At 48.5% G+C, this 23,562-nt stretch overlaps 2 protein-coding genes and 1 long non-coding RNA gene across 4 annotated transcripts in view; 2 read left to right on the forward strand and 1 right to left on the reverse strand.

The window, feature by feature from the left end:
• Positions 1 to 172: 172 nt before the first annotated feature.
• LOC141370535 (uncharacterized) lies at positions 173 to 18,913 on the reverse strand. 2 transcript variants are annotated; one of them, XR_012374630.1, is made up of 5 exons: positions 18,538 to 18,913; positions 12,064 to 12,251; positions 3,191 to 3,312; positions 2,868 to 3,019; positions 173 to 487 (listed from the first exon to the last, which is right to left on the reverse strand). It is a non-coding gene; the product is annotated as an uncharacterized lncRNA (long non-coding RNA). The 2 variants fall into 2 exon arrangements; XR_012374629.1 differs by having other exon boundaries at positions 2,868 to 3,090.
• AGRP (agouti related neuropeptide) lies at positions 17,559 to 18,337 on the forward strand. The gene is made up of 3 exons (XM_025888778.1): positions 17,559 to 17,688; positions 17,855 to 17,940; positions 18,155 to 18,337. Exons 1-3 carry the CDS (start codon positions 17,559 to 17,561, stop codon positions 18,335 to 18,337), a joined length of 399 nt encoding a protein of 132 aa, XP_025744563.1.
• A 184-nt stretch (positions 18,914 to 19,097) lies between the features above and the next one.
• Positions 19,098 to 23,562, forward strand: part of ATP6V0D1 (ATPase H+ transporting V0 subunit d1) — a 38,333-nt gene continuing 33,868 nt past the window's right edge. Inside the window, exon 1 of the mRNA XM_025888749.2 lies at positions 19,098 to 19,317. Within this exon, the coding sequence (XP_025744534.1) occupies positions 19,188 to 19,317 (130 nt within the window). The 5' untranslated portion in view covers positions 19,098 to 19,187. The remainder of the gene's footprint in view (positions 19,318 to 23,562) is intronic.

Consider the following 23,562-nt stretch of genomic DNA (forward strand, 5'->3'; position numbering starts at 1 on the left):
TGAAACAAAGCAGAAGGGCGGCTTGTAGATAGTGAATTAACCAGACTTCCAGGAAGTTTGAAAAACAATTCTGGAGGAGTCCAGTAACTTATCACCATCATCATCAATAACACACAGTAACAACAGTTATCAGTTTTGTTTTTTTAAAGATTTTATTTATTTATTTGACAGAGAGAGACACAGCGAGAGAGGGAACACAAGCGGGGGGCGGGGAGAGGGAGAAGCAGGCTTCCTGTGGAGCAGGGAGCCCAATGAGGGGCTCGATCCCAGGACTCTGGGATCATGACCCGAGCCGAAGGCAGATGCTTAACGACTGAGCCACCCAGGCGCCGCCCCCCACCCCGACCAGCTATCAGCTTTGAGTACATAGTATGTAGCACATGCACACACATGCACACATAGGTAGCATGGCACACCCAAGTCAAGGCAGTCTCTTCTTCTGTGGGTCCTCTATTCTGTGCTGGTCTTGGAACCTTTTGCCCAGGACCTACATTGTGGGATTCAGTGTAAAATAAAAAAGCAGAGCATCTTGTTCAAAACTATGATGAATTTCAAGGTAGCAACAGCACAAGTGTGGAAACTTCTGAGCAGAAAGCTCTGTGTGGTGACAGAGCTGTCAGGCCTGTGAAGCAGAAGCCCCTGCCTTCACCTCCGAATAACCAGGTGCACTGCTCAACCTTCTGTCCACTGGGAAGACATCCCCCCACAGCTGGGGCGTAGTGTGAGAGCAGTTCATTTTCAGCGTGTCTCCTTCACACCAAGACAAAGCATCCTTCAACCGAGCCTGGGCCTTCTCCCTCTCCATTAGCCATATGCTGGGACCCCACCAATGCATGGGTGTGAGCTGAGCGCAAGCAATCAGTGCGACAGCATTAGGCGACACTGGTGTTTGAGCCACCTGTTTATGCAGATTACTTGTGCTATTTGGGCCTGGCCAGGCTTGATCTGGGATAAATAAGAAAGCAAATGGCTGGATAAAAATATAGCAAGCTACCAGTAAGCGCTGGAAAGCTGCAGAGGCCAGAGTAATAACAGAAAAGTAAACTTCAAGAGCATGGCTGACCCAAGCTAAGGAGAGAAATCCATATGGATAAAAGGCCCCATGTATTGGGAAGTCATAATAATAATCATATATGTGTATATATTGAGCAACAGACCTTCAAAATAGTTGAGGAAAAAACTGACAAGAAAGGGAAAAATTTGACTAATCTATAATAATCGCTGAAGATTTTTACACCCCACTGCCATGGGTGGATAGAAGAGCTGGACTGAATAATGAGAAAATGCAGAGAAGAAAATGCAAGAAGAACGTCGTCAACTACCCTGCCCATAGCTGACATTCACAGAACACTAAACTCAACAGCTGTGGCCCCCACCTGCGATTCCAGCAGACGTGGCACCTTCACCAAGACAGACCATATGCTCACCCATCAAACAATACTAATAAAATCTAAAGAAAGTACAGAATACGTTCTCTGACCACCATGGAAGGAAACTGAAATTAAAAGAAATAACAATGAGATATACAGAAAAATCTCAGATATTTGGAAATAATACAACATACATCTAAAGAATTCAGAGCTCAAAGGAGACGTCTGAAGGGAAATTAGATAACATCATGAATGGAATGATAAAACTAAATATATCAAAGTTTGTGGGATACACCGATGCAGTAGTTAAGGGGAAACTTAAGAGCTTAAAACACATTATAGAAAAGTGGAAAGTGGGGGTTAATTCAACATTCTCATGGCTTTGTGGTCACAGTGCAGAGTATGAACCTTGCAGGGCGAAGGACTGCTTCTCCTGATCTCCTTGCCTGCAGGCTCTCCCATCCCCTCCATATGGTGGCCCTGAATATCGTTCCAACACACAAATCTGATTGTGTCACTCTCTGGCTCTAAACCCTCTCATGGCTCCCCATTGCTACAGGATGAAATTCAAAATGCACTGGCAAGCCGGCCTTTTGTGACCTTCACTTTTGATGTTATGTCCTGTTTGCCACTGTGTTACCTCCAGCTTCCGGAACTGTCTCTTGAAATCATGAGTTTTTCTCTCTTTTCTGTCAGGGTTCCAGATAAAATGCAGGACTCCCGGTTAATTTGAATTTCAGATATGTAATGAATAACTCTTTCATTTTTCATTTTTAAAATTTTATTATGTTATGTGAATCACCATACATCACATTATTAGTTTTTGATGTAGTGTTCCGTGATTCATTGCATATAACACCCAGTGCTCCATTCGAAGAATAACTTTTTAATATAAGTATGTCCCCAAAACTACATGGGGCATATGTGTGCGTGTATATATATATATATATATATATATATATATATATATATATATATAAAGTCTTTATTATTTATCTAAAGTTCAAGTTTAACTGGGTGTTAAATTTTTATTTTTTATTCACCAAATCTTGCAACCTCAACCAGAACTAGCACATGGTATTGCACCTGCCCTTTCTCTGCTTCTGTGCGTGGCTAACTCCTCTTCCTTAAACAGGTCTCAGCTTAGAAATAACCTCCCCCAGGAAGACGGTTCTCTCCAACTCCCTTTCTCCCCATCTGTCTCATTCACTGCTAACTCCTCAGCCCTTGGAACAGTGTCTACCACTTGGTGGACACTCAACAAATATTTGTTGAAGAAATAAGTGCTGACCTAGGTCCCAGCTCCAGGGACAACGAGCTGGCCCATTTCCTGCCTCCCAAGCCTGTGGCCCCCAATTTGGGGAGGGGAGCAGGGGATGCATCTGTTATCTATGGCTGCAAAGAAACCACTCCAAAAATTAGTGACTTAAGACAGCACAATCATGTAGTTTGCACAAAAAGCTGTACGACAGGAAGAGCTCAGTAGGGACAGCTCACCTCTGCCCCACGTGGCATCAGCTGGGGGTGGAAGAGCCACTTCCAAGATGACTCACTCACGGGGCTTTCGAGTTGCTGCTGCATGCGGCTTCTCTCCACAGGGTGGCTTGGACTTCCTTATAGCATGGTGGCTGGGTTCCAAGAGCAAGTATCTCAAAAGAGACAGGAAACGGCAGATGCTAGGCTTTTCCACACTATTCTGTGCCTTAAGCAGTCACAGTTCCTATTTAAGGAGAGGGGACAGAGCCCCTGTCTCTTACTGGGACCAGTGCTAGAGAATTTTGTGATCATGTTTTAAAGTCACCACAGGGGAGAATACTCACCACAAAGAAATTGACAGTGCCCATCATCTGCACCTAGTCTGGGTGGATGATCGTCCACAGGATGGGATGCCTTTCTCTCTACAGGTCAGTGGGTGCCACGGGGCCAGTGTGTTCAGGGCAGCCTTGGAGTGGGATAGGACAGAAGAGAGAGACAAGAGACAGAGAAGAAGGGGGGATGAGAGGTAAGGAAAGAGTCTTCCCTTGAAGGAATGAGGACTGAGCAACCCAACCCATGTAGGCACTTAGAAATCTGTCTGAGGGCGCTTGGGTGGCTCAGATGGTTAAGCGACTGCCTTCGGCTCAGGTCATGATCCTGGAGTCCCGGGATCGAGTCCCGCATCGGGCTCCCTGCTGAGCAGGGAGTCTGCTTCTCCCTCCGACCCTCCCCCCTCTCATGCTCTCTCTCAAATAAATAAATAAATAAAATATTTAAAAAAATCTGTCTGAAAGGAGGCCGCACAATTGGCACCTAGCATGGGTCCCTTGGGATGTTGCAAACAGAAATTTCGAAGCTGTATTTTCTTTTGGTTTTGAACAATTTCAAATTTATACAAAGTCCACAGAATAGTAAAATGAACAACCCACACACCTGACACCTAGTTTCACCAATGGTTAACATTTTGCCACATCTGCTCTTTGAGATTTTATTTATTTATTTATTTGAGAGAGAGAAACAGCATGAGAGGGGAGAGGGTCAGAGGGAGAAGCAGGCTCCCTGCTGAGTCGGGAGCCTGACGTGGGACTCGATCCCAGGACTCTGGGATCATGACCTGAGCCGAAGGCAGTCGCTCAACCAACTGAGCCACCCAGGTGCCCAACCACTTCTGCTCGTTGAAAGTAGGTGACAAACAAGACATTTCCTTCCTAAAGCCTTCAGTCTCCCGCCCCCCCCCCCCCCACCAAGCGATGTACTCTCCGCACCAGTGGTTCTCTGCTGGGGGAGATTTTGTCCCACAGGGGATATCTGACAATGCCCAATGCAGACATTTTTAAATTATATTCTTTATTGAGAAAAAATTCACATCATGTAACATTCACCATTTTAACCATCTTCAAATGTACAGTCCAGTGTGTTTTTGTATATTCGTGACGTGATGCAACTGTTAGTACTACCTAATCCCACAAGTTTCTCAGACATTTCTGCTTGTGGCAACTGACAGGGTGCCATGCTCCTGACACCTAGTGGGCAGGGACCAGAAGTGCTGCTGAGCTCTCAGGAGCATTATCTAGCCCTAACTTTCAGCGTTCGACACAATTACAGTGCCACTATCACATCTGAGCACATCAACAGTAATTGAGTGCTGTCGTGCCCACTGGTCTTTTTTAAGGATGCCTTTTTAAAATTCACTTTAGAGATTGATAGAGAGAGAGAGTGTGTCTGAGGGGAGGAGCAGAGGGAGAGAGATAAGCAGAGTCGGTGCTGATCAAAGAGCCCAATGCGAGGCTCCATTCCATGACCCTGAGATCATGACCCGACCCAAAACCAAGAGTCAGACGCTTAACCGACTGAGCCACCCAGGAGCCCCCCAATTGAGGACGACTTTTTAGCATGTTTATTTTAGTTCAGGAAGCAAGGTTCACACACTGCCTTTGATTGTTAGGTCTTTTTGGTCTCTATTAATATAGAAGAATATTGTCTACCCCACACTCAGCCTTCTTATTTTTTGTAAGAGTTCAGGCTGCTTTTATAGCATCACATTCTGGATTTATCGGATTGTTTCTGCAATATTAGATTCATATTAAACATTTTTGATAAGAATATGACATTGATGATTATTCTGTCACATCATGAGGTCCATAATATGGAGTTGCTGCACTATTTGTGATGTTGAAATTGGATGATAACGTAGTTGAGAAGACAGAGGTGCCGTCTCCCACGCTCCATCCACTCAAGAGTGGCACCCAGGCACCCACTCTAGTTGGCTTACCCTTTCTGGAAAGCAGAGACAGCCTGGGAAGGATTCTCTCACCCCTGGTAAGTCCTCAGGCCCTCTTCCCTTCTCTTTGCTCTCCCACTGTCAAGGGTCAAGGGGAAGGCCCCAAGAACTGGGGGTTCCCTCTGCCAAACCCAGGGAGTAGGCCCTAGCCCCGGTTGGCTGGGAAGACTTGAAAGGACTCCTGTGACTACTTCAGTTGTTCCTTAGTTCTCAGGAAGAAGAAACCAGATGGCAGAAGTGGGCTGAGTCCCTCGAGGCTGGAACCAGGAAGCTGAGGGTGTGGGTCAGGTGGGGGTCAAGGGCTTGTAAGGCTGGAAACTGCAGGCCTGTTAGCATTCGTGCAGTGAGCAACTATGCAAAAGCTGTAGAGAAATTACTCCCAATCCTCCTCATTTCAGGAAGCTCCCTCCACCTTTAGGAACCCCCCTAAACACAACCTTCTCCAGGAAACCTACCAGGACAGCTGGAACAAGGAAATCGCTCACTCCTGTTCTCAAAGCACTTCAGGCTAGAACCACCACAAGGGCAGTTCTATCCCATTACACTGGCAGTGGGAACATGACAACCTGCATAAAGCTTTTTGAGCCAACAATGAAACAGCGTATTAAAAAATTTTTAAAGTTTTCTGGGGGCATGTAGCTGGCTCAGTGGGTGGAGCGTGTAACTCTTGACCTCGGGGTTGTAAGTTCAAGCCCCATGTTGGGTGTAGAGAATACTTAAAAGTAAAATATTTTTTAAAAAATTAAGTTTTCTGGCTTTTTTTTTTTTTTTTAAAAATCTAAATCTTGCAACATCGGGCTTTCACCCCTCCCTGGCGTCAACGACTTCCCCTTTCAGACTGAGCACGCACTCCACACTTCCCTAATACTGAGTCCAAGTATGGCTTTCAGTCTTGCTCCTTCACCTTGCCAATGCTGTGTTTTCTTTACCTGTGTCTTTGAAAAAAGGATGACAATAAAGGAGAGGTCTAGGGGCCCTGTGCTTCAGGGAAAATGGGAGAAGGCGTATTTCTTTGTGGAACTGAAGAACATTCCTGTGCGCTTGTACTGTGATTTAGGTGAATCTGTGTTAAAAACAATATTGACCCCCAAGTGTCATAGTGTCTTAGCATCATTGTAGCTGGGGGTCAAGAGAGTGTCAGACTCCTCTCCGCTCCACCACTTACAAGTTAGGTGACCTCAGACAAACTGTGACAATATTCAGACTTCTCTGCAGTTTAAACCTCTCTCAACTCCTTGTATACCACAGGCTGCTATCCTACCAACAAAACACCCGAGCACATGACTTTCAAGGCTGTTTTGAGGAAGAACAAGATTCCACAACAAAAATCCTTTTTTTCTGGGCTGGGAATTTGCCCAGGTCAACACCTGCCCAAACCAAAAGCCAGACCTGGCTCCCAAGGGTACATTTTTTTTTTTTTTAAGATTTTACTTTTATTTATTTGACAGAGAGCAAGAGACCACAAGCAGGGGGAGCAGCGGAAGGAGAGGGAGAAGCAGGCTTCCTGCTGAGATGGGAGCCCAATGCGGGGCTCGATCCCAGGACCCTGGGATCATGACCTGAGCTGAAGGCAGACATTTAATGACTGAGCCACCCAGTTCACCCCCTAAGGGTAGCTTTTGACCCTGACTTTGGCATGGCCCACGCTGGCCCATGTGACCCACTCCACCCACAGGGCCACTCCAGGGGCAAGGCCACTGGAGGTCAGAACTGCTATGGGAGTCACAAGCTGACCTTGGGGATGTTCAGGGCTTGTAAGGATTCAGCTAAAGTCCAAGGAGGACTATCAGGCCCCACCCAGATCAGAGGAACCCACCATGAGTACTCTAGCCACAACCCTCAGCTGCAGACGCCAGCAGGATTTCCAGAACCAGGACCAGGGAACTGTAGGACAAAGATGACTCTCTCCTGTAGGATGTGAGTGAGGAAGCAAGAAGCCTCAAAGACTCCTGGAAGTCAATTTGGGTCCACAAGGGAAACAAGCCTTAGAATGAAACATTGACCACAAAAAACATGGACAAGAGTTATTGGGGCACCTGGGTGGCTCAGTTGATTAAGTGTCTGCCTTTGGCTCAGGTCACAATCCCAGGGTCCTGGAACCGAGTCCCAAGTTGGGCTCCCTGCTCAGTGGGGGGTCTGCTTCTTCCTCTCCCTCTGCCCACTCCCCCACTGCTTGCATGCTCTCTCTCTCAAATGAATAAATAAAATCTTAAAAGACATAAAGAAACTGAAGATATCAGTTGGGAATGTGTTCAGCTGCAAGTAAAAGAAAACCTAAGTGTAGCTTAAAGGCCTTTTTTTTTTTTCTTAAGATTTTATTTAGGGATGCCTGGATGGCTCAGTTGGTTGAGCATATGCCTTCAGCTCGGATCTTGATCCTGGGGTCCTTAGATCAAGTCCTGTGTCGGGCTCCTTGCTCGGCTGGGAGACAGCTTCTCCCTCTGCCTGCCGCTCCCTCCACCCCCGGCTTGTGCTTTCTCTATCTGACAAACAAATAAAATCTTTAAAAAAAAAAAGATAAAACTCTTTATTATTATTTTTTAAAGATTATATTTATTTATTTGACAGAGAGATAGAGAGAGAGCACAAGTAGGCAGAGGGAGAGGGAGAAGCAGGCTCTCTGCTGAGCAGGGAGCCCGATGCAGGGCTTGATCCTAGGACCCCATGATCATGACCTGAGCTGATGGCAGCCGTTTAACCAACTGAGCCACTCAGGCACCCCAAGAGTAGCTTAAATAAATATTCATTTCATGTTTGTTTCATGCAATAAAATATCAGAAGGTGGGCAGGCAGACCAGGGTTGGTGCAACTGGTTTACACGGCCAGGAAGTCTCCTTTTCTTGCCTGCCATCCTTGGCAGCTTAATCCATTCTCAAAATTCTTGCCTCCATGGTCATGAGTTGGTCATGAGCAGGAAGTTGAAAGGAAAAGAAGCAGAAAAGGGATACACTTGTGCCAGGGAAGTAAAACTTTCCCACAAGTCATCACCATAAGTCTCATGGGTCACACTGTGTCCCAGGGACACCATGAACTCTTAAGGAAACTGAGGAAGTCAGTCTAACTAGGCACTGCCCCAAACAAAACTGGGCTTCTTTTGGGAGGAAAGGGGAATAGGTATTAGGGAGGCAACCAGTTGTATTTATCACACCAAGTCCTTATATAACCAAAAGGCCTGGTACCAAAACTCATCTGAAACCAGCCAATTATATGAGCCAATAAATATTTATTATAATTTAAGACAATCTGTGCATGTGTGTTTCTTTCTTTCTTTCTTTCTTTTTAAAGATTTTATTTATTTATTTGACAGAGAGAGACATAGTGGGAGAGGGAACACAAGCAGGGGGAGTAGGAGAGGGAGAAGCAGGCTTCCCGCCGAGCAGGGAGCCCGATGCGGGGCTTGATCCCAGGACCCTGGGATCATGACCTGAGCTGAAGCCAAATGCTTAACCGACTGAACCACCCAGGTGCCCCTGTGTGTGTGTGTTTCTAAAGATTTTATTTATTTATTTGACAGAGAAGAGAGGGGGAGTGGGAGGGAGCACAAGCAGGGGGAGCAGCAAAGGGAGAGGGAGAAGGAGACTCCCTGCTGAGCAGGGAGGAAAACATGGGGCTCGATCCCAGGACCCTGGGATCATGACCTGAGCCAAAGGCAGATGCCCAACCAACTGAGCCATCCAGGCATCCCTGTGGCTGTCATCTTTCATCCAACATTATGTCTGGGAGATTCATCCCTGTTGTGTACAGCAGTTCATTGTTTTTATTGCTGTGTAGTTTCCCACAGTATGAATATATCATTATTCATCCATTTTCCTGGTGTTGGATATTTGGATTGTTTCCAGTTTTTAGCTATTATGAATAAAGTTGCCAAGAACATTCTATACATGCATTTTAGTAGAAATCACAGTCAGTTCCCCTGGGTTTGTACCAAAGAGTGAACTTGCTGGATCATAGGTCAGGTGTAGCAGTTATAGTGAATATTGCAGTTTTCCAGCTTACCTCTTACCAGTTCTAGTTACTTCATATCCTCACCAACACTTGGTTTTGTCAATCTTTTCAATCTTAGTGAACGTAATTAGTGTATAATACTATCTCGTTATGGTTTTATTTTTTAAATTTCTTTATTTATTTTTGAATTTTATTTATTTATCTTGAGAGAGAGAGAGAGCACACATGAAGGGAGGGAGGGGCAGAGGGAGAGAGAGAATCTCAAGCAGACTCCATGCTGAGCACAGAGCCCAACATGCGGCTTGATCTCACGACCCTGAGAACATGACCTGAACCAAAATCAGGAGTCGGATGCTTAACCAACTGAGCGATCCAGGCACCACTTGGTTTTATTTTTATTTATTTATTTATTTTTAATTTATCATTTTTATTTTTATTTATTTTTTAAGTTACCTCCACACCCAAAGTGGGGCTTGAACCTACAACCTCAAGATCAAGAGTCAGATGTTCTACCAGCTGAGCCAACCAGGTTCCCCTCGTTATTTTAATTCACATTTCTGAGTGAATTAAACTTCTCTAGTGATATTGAGCATCTTTCCACATGCTTGTTGGCCATTTGGAAATCCTCTTATGAAGGGCCTGTTCTAGTTCTTTTTCCATAATGGCTATGGAATTCCTTATATACTCTGCAGGAGTTTTTTTTTTTTTTTTTTAATACATGTATCGCAACATTCTTTTTCCAGTTTGTAACTTATCTTTTCATTTTCTTAAATATCTTTAAATTTTTTTAAGGTTTTTATTTATTTAACAGAGCGATAAAGAGCACAAGTAGGCAGAGCAGCAGGCAGAGGGAGAGGGAGAAGCAGGCTCTCTGCTGAGCAGGGAGCCCGACACAGGGCTCCATCCCAGGACCCTGAGTGGAAGGCAGCCGCTTAACCGACTGAACCACCCAAGCACCCCTCTTAAATACCTTTAACTAATGACCATTAGTTCTTAATTTTAATGAAGTCTAATTTAACAACCTTTGATGCTTAGAGCTTTCTGAGTCTAGTCTTTTGTTTCTGTTTTAAAATATTTTATTTTATTTTTTCTGAAAGTAGGCTCCACACCCAACATGGGGCTCGAACTCATGACCCCGAGATCAAGAGTTGCACACTTCACCAACTGAGCCAGCCAAGGGCCCCCTTTGTGTCTTGTTTAAGAAATCTTTGCCTAGGGAACACCTGAGTGGCTCAGTCAGTTAAGCGTCTGCCTTTGGCTCAGGTTATGATCCCAGGGTCCTGGATCAAGTCCCGCATCGGGCTCCCTGCTGGGCAGGGAATCTGCTTCTCCCTCTGCCTGCTTCTCCACCTGCCAGCGCGTGCTCTCTCTCTCTGACAAATAAATAAATAAAATCTTAAAAAAAGAAAGAAAGAAAGATATCTTTGCCTAGGGGCACCTGGGTGGCTCAGTCGGTTAAGCGGCTGCCTTCAGCTCAGGTCAGGATCCCTGGGTTCTGGGATCAAGCCCCACAGTTGGGAGTCTGCGTCTCCCTCTCCCTCTGCTGCTTCCCCTGCTTGTGCTCTCTCTCTGTCAGATAAATGAAATTTAAAAAAGAGAAATCTTTGCCTAGTCTAAGGTTATAAAGATATTCTATGTTTCTCTAGAAGTTCCACTGTTTTACCTTTACAATTATGCTGATGCTTCATCTCAAATTAATTTTTGTGAAGGCTTCAAGGTACAGATAAAACAGATAGTCACTTACTTACTCCAACACCCTTTCACCATATAAGTTTGCAGAATTCATTTTCAACCATTCTTCTTTTCTAACATAGGCACTTAAATATACTCATGACTTTAGTTGCATCCTGTTAGTTTTGATATACTGTGTTTCATTATCATTCAATTTGAAACATTTTCTAGTTTTCCCTTGTGACTTCTTTGATTCATAGATTATTTAGAAATGTGTCCAAGAGCATAAGGACACTCAGCACAGCTCTGGCACCCGACTGAGCCCACAGCCTCATGGGGGCTGAGTCAAGTGGGGGTGGGGAGGCTGCTTGCTTTTGTCTGTGCCCCTCCTGGGAGCTCTGTAGGTGGGTGAATGGTTTCCACCACCAAGAGGTGTGTGGGCAGACACCATAGGGCAGCATGTCTGATAACCCCCTGGCCCTAGCATGTGCGCGTGTGCACGCACGCACACACACCCCACCCTGTGCACCTGCGCATGCACATACACATACCATCCTTCTCCAGCTCTAAAATATGCCCAGAGCCATGCAAGGAGGAAAGGAAAGCAGGCCGGCCCCTTCTTAGGTGAGGGATCAGAACTAAGTCACTTAGGCTGTAAGCCTGAGCTCTGAAAATGGGGATGGTTTATTTCAATGTTCTGCTGAGAATTAAATGTATGTGATGGGAGTCTTGCTGTGAGGCATTGGATAAACTTGTAGTAGGTAAAGGGCTGAGGTAGGGAGGAAAACTTGCTTCTATGCCAGATCCTGACACAAAGTCTGGTTTTGGCCGGAGATGGGGAGGAGAACCCCTACGTAGGGCTTAGTGGAGACAGTTTACACAGGGCCTAGAGGGGCAAAATTGGGAAGTGGCCAGCAGGGCTGCTCGCGGAGGGGCACCCTGTGAGCTCCTCCTCCCATGCTAGGCTGGGCCTGGTGCTGGGGTGAGAGTTGTGCTCCAGAGGTTTAAGCAAGAAGGTTATCCTTTCCAACCAAGGTCCCCAGATGACCACTCCCTGTGGGACTCCACCCCCTCCCAGCTCTTATATGTCTACCTCCCAGGCCTTCTTCCCAGCTGGAGGCAAAAGGGATGGGAAGGGGTAACAGCAGAAAGGAGGGGGGCCAGAAGACTCTGGGAGCTGCCGTAGCTCTCGCTTCTTTCTCTAGCTGACCCTGGGCTCACCCTGAGTCTGCCAAGCCAGGTACCAGTGCACCACTGTGCCCAGTGCCTTAGGCAGCACCTCCACGCCTATATCCAGAGTTCTGTAGCCTCTGTTCTTACCTGCACAGAACCCGAGTGGCAGAAGGGATGAGCAGGTTGGATAGCTCCTGGGGCTTTAGCAGAAACAGTAATTCCTGGGGTGCCTGGGGGCTCAGTCGTTAAGCATCTGACACTTGATCTCAGCATGTGTCTTGATCTCAGGGTTGTGAGTTTGAGCCCCATATTGGGCTCCATGCTTGGCGTGGAGCCTACAGAAAGAAAGAAAGAAAGAAAGAAAGAGAGAGAGAGAGAGAGAAAGGAAGGAAGGAAGGAAGGAAGGAAGGAAGGAAGGAAGGAAGGAAGGAAGGAAGGAAGAAAGAAAGGAGTCATTCCTAGGACCGACTTTAGCTGAGCCACTGAACATCCCCAGGGAGCTGGGTTGCTCCATTCTATGGGGATAGATTAGGAACAATGAAGGGGACATCCTGGGCACCCCCTTCCCAGCCCAACAGTGCCATGCCTCTGTGAAGGGTTGATGGGGACTCAAAGTGCCCTTACCCAGAGATCCTGTTAAATTCAGGGGTCCTCTCGGGATGCCTGTGTGGCTCAGTCAGTTAAGCATCTGCCTTTGGCTCAGGCCGTGATCCCAGAGTCCTGGGATCCAGCCCTGCATCGGGCTCTCTGCTCATCGGGGAGCCTGCTTCTTCCTCTCCCTCTGCCTGCCACTCTACCTGCTTATGCTCTCTCTCTCTCTCTCTCTCTGTCAATTAAATAAATAAATAAATAATCAATCAATCTTTAAATTCTGGGGTCCTCTCATCACCTGGAATGGAACAATCCATTCACCACTCTGTATGGGCTTCCTGTGAGTGCGGAGGCTGATGTCTACCTGTTTGAACGTGCTGACAGTTAGAAATCACCCTGAGACAGAAGGTGACGTGCTGCAACCCCACTAGAAACAGAATACTTCACACTGAAAGATGGGGCCTGGCAGATGGGAGGAAGGACTGGCTACTTCTGCAGACATCTGGCAGTCGACGCTGGGTTGTAGATGTCTTCAGAGAGGGCTGGGGTTGGAGTTTAGGATGGCCTTTGCCATACCAGCAGGGCCCAAGCACCCAGACTGCAAGCCACATCCTATGAACCAGACTAGCTGGGCCTACTTGTCTTTGGCACCCCTGGGCCTTTGTGAAATTTCCTCTAAACACTCCAGCCACAGCTCAGTTGTTCTGGGGACCCCTAATGAAGGGCCCACTCCCAGCACTGAAAGTGAGGATGGTAGGGGGAGGGGGACTGGGAGTTAGAGCAAGGCCCGAGGGTAAAGGGTGTCTCTGGGCCTTAGCCCCCTTGCAGTCTGTCCATCAGCTGGCTCTGTACCTTGCTCCACTCTCCCTTGGCTTGGCTCCATTCTACACTTTAACTGTAACAGGAAAGCCCACAAAGCCTGTCAGAATCAGGAGTTTCAGGACACCACAGCCTCTGACCTACCCTCCAAGTCTGGAAGCCTTGGCATAACGCCTTTCATGTAGCAGGCACTCAGTAAATTGTTCTTGCATGAATGGGAGAATGGCAAGGGCTGGCATTCGGTATTCAGGCGGCAAACATGACTCTCTCTTCTAGGATCACCTGATCACGGAGGAATCCCTCCCAGCTTAGGGCTCAAGACACCAGCCTGAAATAACCCCCATCCATCCTGATTCCCCCTCCCTGGATAATTGAAGGGACCACACCTCTCCAGGCAACCTCTGCCTTTTGGAAGTCCTACAGATGAGCCACAGGGGCAAGGCAGTATGCTGGGAGGGGGTCTGGTTTTCCAGAACAAAGTTGGATTGGGAGAGCCAGTGGGTGCTCTGCTGCCCCCTGCTGGACAAAGTAGGAACAGTGCCCTTGGAGGTGAGGACTACCTTGAGGAGGGAAAAGGGGAGAGGTAGGGGTCAAGCCCCCCTCCTTGTCCTCATACTTGATCTCTGGCACAGAGCAACTACATTCTCCTCTTCCTCTCCCTGAAGTCAGGGTCCCCTACGTTTGGGTCCCTCCCCAGCCTCACCAAGTAGGCACTGCCTCCCCCCAGGTCTCCCAAATCCGACAGGAAGAACATTTCTGAAGGTCTTTTTGTCAACAAGCATGATCCTGGGAACATCAGTTCCTGACCAGTAAAACCACCCCCATAGTATTTATACTCATTAGCAGATGAAACGGGCTGGGGGGGGGCTTTTATAGACTACTAGCTGTAGGCAACTGTGTTCATCAGGAGGAAAGATAAATGTAAGGATCAACAAACCTAAGGGAAATAGAAAATAGTAGGAAGGCAGAAACTTAACAGTAACAAAATTTGATAAATCGGGCCAAAGACTGGTTATTTGCAAAAACAAATAAAATTTGATAAGTCAACGGAAATTTCACTCTAGATGGAGATGCAGATATGGATATGGATATGGATACAGAGGAAGAGCTATGACCAGAAACCCACAGGCAATGTTTTGGGCTAATTCAGTGGTGGTGGGAGGGGGCTAGGTGACACAGTGCTGGAGGGCAGGAGGGCAGGGTGGGAAAGGATATAAACAAATGTCGATTTCTGGACTGCAGCTGGGTGGCAGGAGAGCTCCCGGGCTCTTGTGGCTATGGTCTGAGCCTGTGCACACTCACAGCAGTGATACAATGTGGAGGTAGCTCTAGATGTGGCTCTAGATGTGGCTCTAGATGTTTGCTGATTGACTCACTGACTGAATCAACTTTGGGAGCAGCCAACTCTCTGACCCCGGGCGGGTCGGGGAAGGGGGAGAAAAGCTTCTACTGACTGCTCACCAGGCTGGGGCTCGTCCGGCAGGAACCAGGCTTGGAGCAGAGCCTGTAGCAGTGTTAAGCTGTAGAACTAGGCAACTCAGTAAACCATGTGCCAATTATGGGTCCAGGAAACTTACATTGTCCCTGGTGTGGCTCCACCCTTGACTCTTACTCAAGCTTCATCAATGAGTAAAAGTTTCCTCTACCAGAAAGCCTTCCCCAGCCAACTTCCTGCTCCTCCCTCAGCTGGGGTAGATGCCCCTCCTAGGCCTACAAGCTCCTGGGGCATTTTTCTACCAAAGCATTTATCCCATTGCATTTTAGATAATTCTCTTTGTTTTTAATTTTTATTATGAAGATTTTCAAACATACACAAGGATAGCAGTCATGGGATAACGAAGCCCGTGTATTCATCACCCGATTTCAACAAACTACCAACTCATGAACAATTTTATTTCATCTATATCATGTCCCGCTATTCCCCCTCTCTTGGATTATTTCACATCATGTTATCAGTAAATATTTCATTATATTTCTCTAAAAAAAGCTACTTGAAACCACAAAACCATTATCACAACTTAAAAAATTAACAATTATTCCTTAATGTCATCAAATAGTCAACGTTTATATTTCTCTCATCATCCTACTGTGTTTTGATGGTTGTTTTTTTTCGACTGTCTTGCCCACTGGACCTGACTAGGGACCGGGGCTGCCCCTGGGAGTGCTTCAGCCCTTGTCCATCACTGCCCATGTCATCCCCCGCACACACACAGGGGAAGACAGTCACTGCTCTGTAGATGAGAAGACACTGAGCGTCTTGGGTGGGATGAGCACTCCCACCACCCCCAAATATGAACTGTTCTTAGTATGGATGCCAATCAGGCCCAGCCAAGTGCTCACAGCCTCCACCTCAACTCACCTGGGGCACCTTTCCAAAATCCACCTGCAGTCTCTGCTCCCCACCTCCATCTCCTCAGCCAGAATCTCCAAGGATGGGGCCAGGGGCCAGGGATTTGGGGAGAGTGCCTCGGGTACCTTTGATGCATTGCCCTTCTTGAACCCCCAGTGGCCCCACCAAGATGGAAGCATATCTAGTGCTTGATACCTTCACCCTGCACCACCCTGAGAAGAGAAAGCCCTGGGGTAGATGACTGGGCCCAGCTCTAGCCTCTGGGGAAGAAAGGTCAAAGTAAGTTGCCAGGGAGGCCTTGACACCAGGTCCATTTTGTGGCTATTTGTCACCCAAATAGCCAGTAGCATTGTCAGGGGAGAAACGGGGATGGCCCTTTGCTGGATTATCCTGGGACCACCTCCTCAGAGAGGCTTTCCCTCACTCCCCAGCCTCCTCCCTCTGGGCGGTAGTATGTGACCCTCCGAGCTCCTAAGACTGTTACCCTAGGCCAACCACAAGTGAGGCCAGTGCTAGCCTGATACCAGAACAGACATCGGTGCCCGTCTGTGAATGGAGTTGCCACAGCCCCACCATCTGCAGAGTGTCCCCTCCCCATGCAACTGAACCCCAAGACTGACTGTTGGTGCTGAAGACCAAAGGCTGTCAGATGACAACATAGGGTTGCCAGCCACTGCTGGGAGGACTTCCTCAGGCCTCGTCCTGGGCAGAATAGTCTGTGTGAACCTGGACCGCAAACCCCAACAGCCTCTTCATCTTCCTACTGTCTCAGGCAGCTCAATTTGTACACTGAGGTCTTGAAGGTAATTCAGCCTATACCCCTTTCCCTGATGGGCCAAGGGTGTGTTAAAGAGTCCTCTAGAGGGGAGAGGGAAGGCAGGGGCAGGTGGGGTCCTGTGTGTCCTCCCACCTTCACAAAAGGGCAGTCTTCACCCTGGCCTCGTGCTGATGAGATCAGGCGTGGGCACAGGCCTGACAACACTGGGCGGAAGGCAACAGCCATTAGCACTAATGAGACAGGCAGCCTGAAAGCTTTTTACTTTGAAGCTGCTCGCCCACCCAGGGAACAGTCCGTTCTGCCTCCTTAGCTTCCAGGAACCCTGGGTGGAAAAGGGTTTGGGAGAAGGAGCAAGGGTGGGGGTCTTGGAGAAGCCTGGAGGGACAAAGGGGAGGGGAGGAAGGACTAGAGATGGAGGCAGGAGGGCTTGGTTTTGGCTAAGTGGGCTTCTCCCCTCTCTCTTCCCTTCAAAAAAACCCCAGGGTCCAAGTCTGCACCCCACTCTGACCACTGGCCCATCACCCTCTTCAATGCCCTTGACCAAAGTTCCTGGAAGCAAAGGAAACAACATGCCACACAGGGTCTGAGTGAGCATCTCCGGGGCCACAAATTAAATTAAGATCTCAGGGCTGCCTGCCTTGTTACTGCTAATGGTTCCTGCCTGTCCAACCTCCCCACCCCTACCCAGGTCCCTGTCCTGTAGAAATTTGGGGGTTCTGGCTACCCTATCTTGTTCCCCAACTTTGATTGGCACCTGAGGACCTCACCCCCAAATCAGAGATGGGCACACCTCTTACAGAGCATCCAAAAGCCCAGGTTTCAGGGAGAGAGGCCTGAGCTGTGCCCCACCCTCTGGGGAGGGCCCCTTATGTCCTGGTTGCAGGCGGCAGTCACGTGTGGGGCATTCATTAGACCCTGCCATATAAGCTGAGGGCGCCGGAGTGGCCAGAAACTCTCCAGGCAAGGATCCAGTAAGCAGACGTAAGTCCTCAGGTTGGGCAGAGACTCCTGATTTCTGGGAGGTCTCTGTCTGGGGTAGGGCACCTAGAGGGTGCATCAAGGATGAGGAAGGACTAAGTGGTGTGTCTTACTGCTGGCCAGGTCATGCTGCCTGCAGTGCTGCTGAGCTGTGCCCTGCTGCTAGCACTGCCCCCCATGCAGGGGGCCCAGATGGGCCTGGCTCCCATGGAAGGCATCAGAAGGCCTGACCAGGCCCAGTTCCCAGAGCTCCCAGGTCAGTATGGGCAGGGGTGGAGCTGGGTGGAGCCTGGATACCCTCTGGCCATGAAGTATCCTACGTGGTATGAGCCCTCCTTCCCGCTTCCCAGTCCCAGGCCTCCGAGGAGGGTGTTTTATGCATGGGGAGGGAGGGGGTTCTGCCCTCACATCATCTGTTCCAGGCCTGGGCCTGCAGTCCTCGCTGAAAAGGACAACTGCGGAACAGTCAGAAGAAGCTCGGCTGCAGGAGGCCGAGGCCTTGGCAGAGGTAACTGCCCAGGAAAAGGGGGATGACCACAGGCTTTGGGAGGGGACGTCAGGCAGAAGCCCCTCTCTCCACCTCATGACCCCCTCGCCTGGGGTGATACTGCAGACTACTCTCTCCATGCTCAGCTGCCATCCTGCCTGCACTGAGGCAGGTGACATCCCTGGACCTGCATTCAGAAGCCCATGCCTGCAGTCCTGCTCCCTCACTCCTGTAGGTTCTAGATCCGGAGGGCCGCGAGCCACGCTCCCCACGTCGCTGCGTAAGGCTGCATGAATCCTGTCTGGGACACCAGGTACCATGTTGCGACCCATGTGCCACGTGCTACTGCCGTTTCTTCAACGCCTTCTGCTACTGCCGCAAGCTGGGTACTGCCATGAACCCCTGCAGCCGTACCTAGTGGGCCGACGTCGGGGTCGGGGCTGTGCACGGGGTAGCGAATAAAGGCTGGGACCAACCCCAAGGCTGTGGCATTATTTCGAACGTGGCCGTCGGAGGCGGGAGGTCATGGAGGTCACGGTAGAGATGGGGTTGCGGCCAAGCCAAGAAATCACACACACCCCTTCCCCAGGGTCTAGGGTATTCATCTGAATCACTTACATTCATGCTCTTATGGTGCTAGGCGTCGGTGGGGAGGCGGAAGGGCCGGGCTCCAGCCCTCCAGAATCTTGTACAGTAAATGCGGGTGCAGCGCGCAGTGCATATAGGGGTTTATAACTCCTGGCTGGCCCGCAAGCTTTAGGCTCTAGGGCCTGCTTGCAGCTAACTCGACCTGTGACCTCGGCGAAGACTGCCCCTCGAACCGTAGTTCCCTTCGGGGGAAGACTGACTCAACAGTCTGGAATATTTCCAAGCATAAGAAGCACCGCTCACTCCCATCTTTCCTCCGCCTGCCCCTCGGTGCCCGCTACCCCAGAGGGGGTTGTAAAACTAGAGGGCCCAATCGAATCCCCGCGGCCACGTGCGCCACCACGCGGCCGGCCTCAGACACTCCAAGTTGGTAGCGAGAGGTACGCCTATATCCTAGTCGCGCAGGCGCCAGAGGACCCACACCTGCGCAATGCTTTCGGACGAAACAACCCGGAAGCCGGGCGCCACTCAGAGCCCCGCCCCGTCATGGTCACGTGAGGCGCTCGCGCATCACCTGACCCGCTTGACAGCCCGCTGCTGGCGCCGAGTCAGCTGATCTTGGAGTCGAGCTGTCCACCCGGCGATCGGGGTTCTCCGATCTCGCCTCCCCCGCCGCAGCCATGTCGTTCTTCCCGGAGCTTTACTTCAACGTGGACAATGGCTACTTGGAGGGACTGGTGCGCGGCCTGAAGGCCGGGGTGCTCAGCCAGGCGGACTACCTCAATCTGGTGCAGTGCGAGACGCTCGAGGGTGAGCCGCGGGGCCGGGCGGCTGGGCCTTGGAAGGCCGGCAGAGAGACTGGCCCGGGCCTGAGGGTTCCAAGATCTGGGCGGGGAAGCCGGAGGCGGGGGTTCTCGAAGGGCCTGAGGGGCCTTGCTGGGAATCCAGGGGCCGATGGCGGGCGTCCCGGAAGGGAATCTCCGTCCAGTTGCGGCTCCGCATGGGCCCAGACGCAACCAAGGCTTTTAGAACCGCGGTGGTTAGCTTCTGCTGGGGCCGCCTCTTCCCCCCTTATGCTTGTCGTATAGTTTGAAAAAGAGGGTGTCTTGAGAGAGGGTCTCTCGAGTAGCATCCTCACTCATGCTGCGGCCTGTCGGTGGTGCAAGAAGTGCCCATACAAACCTCTTTACCCCGCAGTAGTCAAAGAACGGCCCCGTGGCAACGCTTAGAGAACCTAAGCGGAAAAGTCCCCGGCTTCCCGCCTAACATACACCAAGACATTTAGGATCACTGTCTCTTAGCCTTGGCCGGCGGGGTGAACCTGCCTGGGGAATTGCTGAGCCAACCTACTGAGAGTTTGCTTCCATCGCCGAACCACTGGCTGAGCAGAGTTTCCTGAAGTCAGTGATTCGGAGAGCAAGAGGTTGCCCTCCAAGTCTGGAAGTTTCTGCACTTGTATTTGGCTAATAAATCCCGCCTCCTCAGTGAGAAGGCTGTGTGTTGGGACAGGATTTTTTTTTTTTAATTTATTTGACAGAGAGAGCACAAGCAGAGGGAGAGAGAGGGAGAAGCAGGTTCCCTGCTGAGCGAGGAGCCCGATGTGGGACTCGATCCCAGGACCCTGGGATCATGACCTGGGCGGAAGGCAGCCACTTAACCGACTGAGCCACCCAGGCGTCCCAGGATTTTTTTTTTTTTTTAAAGCACAAGAATGAGAAGCTAAGTTTCCCTTTCTTCAGCTCCAAACTAGGATTGACTCCCTGAGGTACAGCTGCATCAGATTTACTGAATTAGAGATGTCGCTGGGTCCCCACTTCCCCTGGTGATCGTGAAGGGCATTGTGGTTGGCATGTAAGTTCCCATTTCTGAACCTCAAGAGATACCCTTGAGCAGAGGTACTGCTGGCTCCATGGTTGGTAGCTGGAGTGGAAGACGATTTGCCCTCTGGTGAAAATTTTCTCATCAAAAACTTATTGAGGTTCACTTTTCCAGCGTTTTTCTTTTTAGAATATTAATTAAAGCGTATTCCAGTGCTTAAAAAAACTTACTGAGGTTAAAAGAGGATTTAGTTTTTAAAAAGTAAGTTATTGTTTATCTTGTAAACTGGACCAGTAAAGTGAAAATAAATACTTTTAAATTGTAAAACTTATTGAAGTTAAAATGCAGGGATTCTGGACTTTATGAGTTTAACATAAACATATGAGAAAAGCTGTTTGTCTGCCTTATGAGAGTGGAGATGGGAAGAAGAGGAGAGCACCTTAGGGTGCCGAGTTGTAGGAGCCTGCCAGCAACCTGATTTTCCTCACTGGGAAGAGGAGGAGAAACAGAGGGAGGCTGCCTAGGGCAGGGCCTGGCACACAGTTGGCATTTAATACAAGTTTTGTGGACTGACTGGGACTGGAGATCTTTCTTTGCTTAAATCTGAAGGTGAATACCGTTGATTACCAACTGGCATTTGGTAAACTTGTTTCTCTTCTAGGTTTTCCTCACTCATGCTGCTGCCTGTCCTTCCTCGTCCTGTAGAGCTTCCGGGGGTAGCAGGTTCCATCTTCCCAGCAACCCCTCCACCATTATCCTCTATAAATGTGTTAGGCCATTCCTCCTGCAACACGGCTCAGCACATGGCCTGCCTCTTGGCACCCCATCTAGACTTTTAGGGTCACATTCAAGGATTCCCTTGCTCTTCCACACATAGTCCTTTCCCTCACACAAGCCATCTCCCGTCTCCCCCGCCCCAACTCTTGGTGCACATAGTATGGTGGACCCTGGGTTGGAAAAATCAGTCTGAATCCCAGCCCTGCCAATTACTGGATTACCTTAGACAAGTTATTTAACACCTCTGGGCCTTGGATTCTTCATCTGGTATATTGTTATCCCCTATTTCATAAGGTGAGATATCAACAAGCTTTTATATGTAAACACTGAGCCCAGCGACAAACCCAGAGTATGTGCTGGATAAGTGTTAGCTCTTGCTTTCACTACATTGCACCCACCATTCCTTCTTTATCCGTCTCATCCCCACGAAGCCCAGTGATTCCCACCCTTCAAGGCCCAGCCTCAGTAGCACGCCATCTAAGAGCCCCTTTGTGATCATGCTAGACTAGACTGTTGTCCCCTCCACCCAGTTACAGCTCCTGTGGTTGTCTGTGCTATTTTCCTAGAAGTTTCTTGACATAGAGTTTGGGATTCTTGGGACCCTGTATGCTGGAGATGCTGAAGACTCTCAGGGGCTGGGGATAGCCACAGGCAGAAGGAGTGACTAGAAACCCCATTATCCTCTACAGAAAGTCCTTCGCTGCTTCGAAGGTGACACCAGAGGCCTTTGTTGCTGGGTGTTTTTTTGCTTCCCTATCTCCAGGGGAAAGGAAAGAGGGGAAGGGAGACCAAGGAAGCCGTTGGTCCCTAGTGAGATCTGTAAGTGTGTCCTGAAGTGACAAGATTTCCAAAGATGTTCCAGAAGGCACAGGGCACTGGGCAGAGGGTGTTGTTCTTTAAGGAAGGGCAAATGCATACCCTCCACCACACCCCGGGCCTTCCTCCCTGAATCTCACTCAGGCAGGGCATCTGCTACTGACCTCTTCTGCTAGAACTCAGTCTTTCAGGACCTCCGAGGCTCGTATGTTCTCCATTGTCCATCTTGCTTGATTGTTTATACTCAGAGGTAGGAGAGAAAACCTGGAGAGGTCCTATCCTTTGGTTAACTGAGGGGACAGAGTTGGGTGGTCACAATAACACTTTTTAACTCTTGAGTGTTTCTGGATATGTAGAGTACCTTCTAGGGGCTGAGTCTTGTGCTGGAAATTGTGGGGAAGATGAGGTGGGTCAGAGAAACACAAAGAGAAATCATACAGTATTACTTAGAATGTTTTCATTCATCTAGCATATACCTATGAAGCACCTATTTTTGCCAGGCATTGTGATAGGGGCTGAGATATTTTGTTGAATGATGTTCTTTTGACCCTCATAATGCGGTGGTGGAGGTCAATGTGGGCAGGGGGAAGACATTAAGAGATCAGTGTAACATAGAAGTTACAAATATGGGCTTACTACTTCATGGCTCTGTGCCATGTAACCTCTCTGTCCAGAGTTTTATCGTCTGTAGAGTGGTAATAATAATGGCACCTACTTCAAGGGCTGGTTATGAAGGTTAAACAAGATAATTCATATAAAGCACTTAGCATGACTTTGGCACATGGCAAGTGTTGAGTCAGTGTGTTAGTGGCTGTTATTGTTATTTTATTTTTTTAAGTTTTATTTATTTAACTAATCTCTTGAACCCCAAGATCCAGAGTCACATGTTCTTCTGACTGAGCCAGCCAGGTGCCCTGTTATTGTTATTTTAAAGTAGACTTAATATATAATTACATACTGAGGGTGATACCGGTGAAAGTGATGGTATGGAGCACCACCTGCCACAAAGGCTTGCCAAACTTGGGGTTGTTGGATGTATTTCAGGCATTAGGAGCATATGTAGTGCTACTTTGATATTCAGATGTTTGTTTGCTCATTCAAGAAACACTTCCTAAAGGCCTACTGTGTGCCAGCCCCTGGGCTTTATAAGTGACCCAAGCAGGTATTTCAGGCATTCCCATAGTTCTGAGCCTCAACTCTTAGCTTTGACCCTGGGTTCAGCCTAAGAGCAATTTTTCCCTTCCTCTTTCCTCTTTAAAACTATATCAAACTGATGCTGTCAGATATATACAAATTAGAAGGAATAGTATCACGAATCTGTAAGTAATAATCACTTAACTATAACAATGATCAGTTCTTGTCATTATAACAGTTATCAATCTTGTTGCAATAAATAGCTCCACTTACCCCCAGCTCCTAAATTATTTTGAAGTAAATCCCAGACAATGCATAATTTCAGCTGTAAATATTTCAATATCTCTGAAAAAGGTCATGACTAATTTTAAGAAAATAACTGCAAAGCTATTAATCCTCCTTTAAAAGAAACAACAATAGTTTGTTAATGTCATCAACTATCCATTTAGTGTTCAGATTTGTCTGATGAGCTCAAATTTTTAAAATATGATTTGTTTCAATCAGGATCCA

Source organism: Callorhinus ursinus, unplaced genomic scaffold, assembly GCF_003265705.2.
Source record: "Callorhinus ursinus isolate GAN/ISIS: 27379988/994484 unplaced genomic scaffold, GSC_fseal_2.0 scaffold37, whole genome shotgun sequence".
NCBI lineage: Eukaryota > Metazoa > Chordata > Mammalia > Carnivora > Otariidae > Callorhinus > Callorhinus ursinus.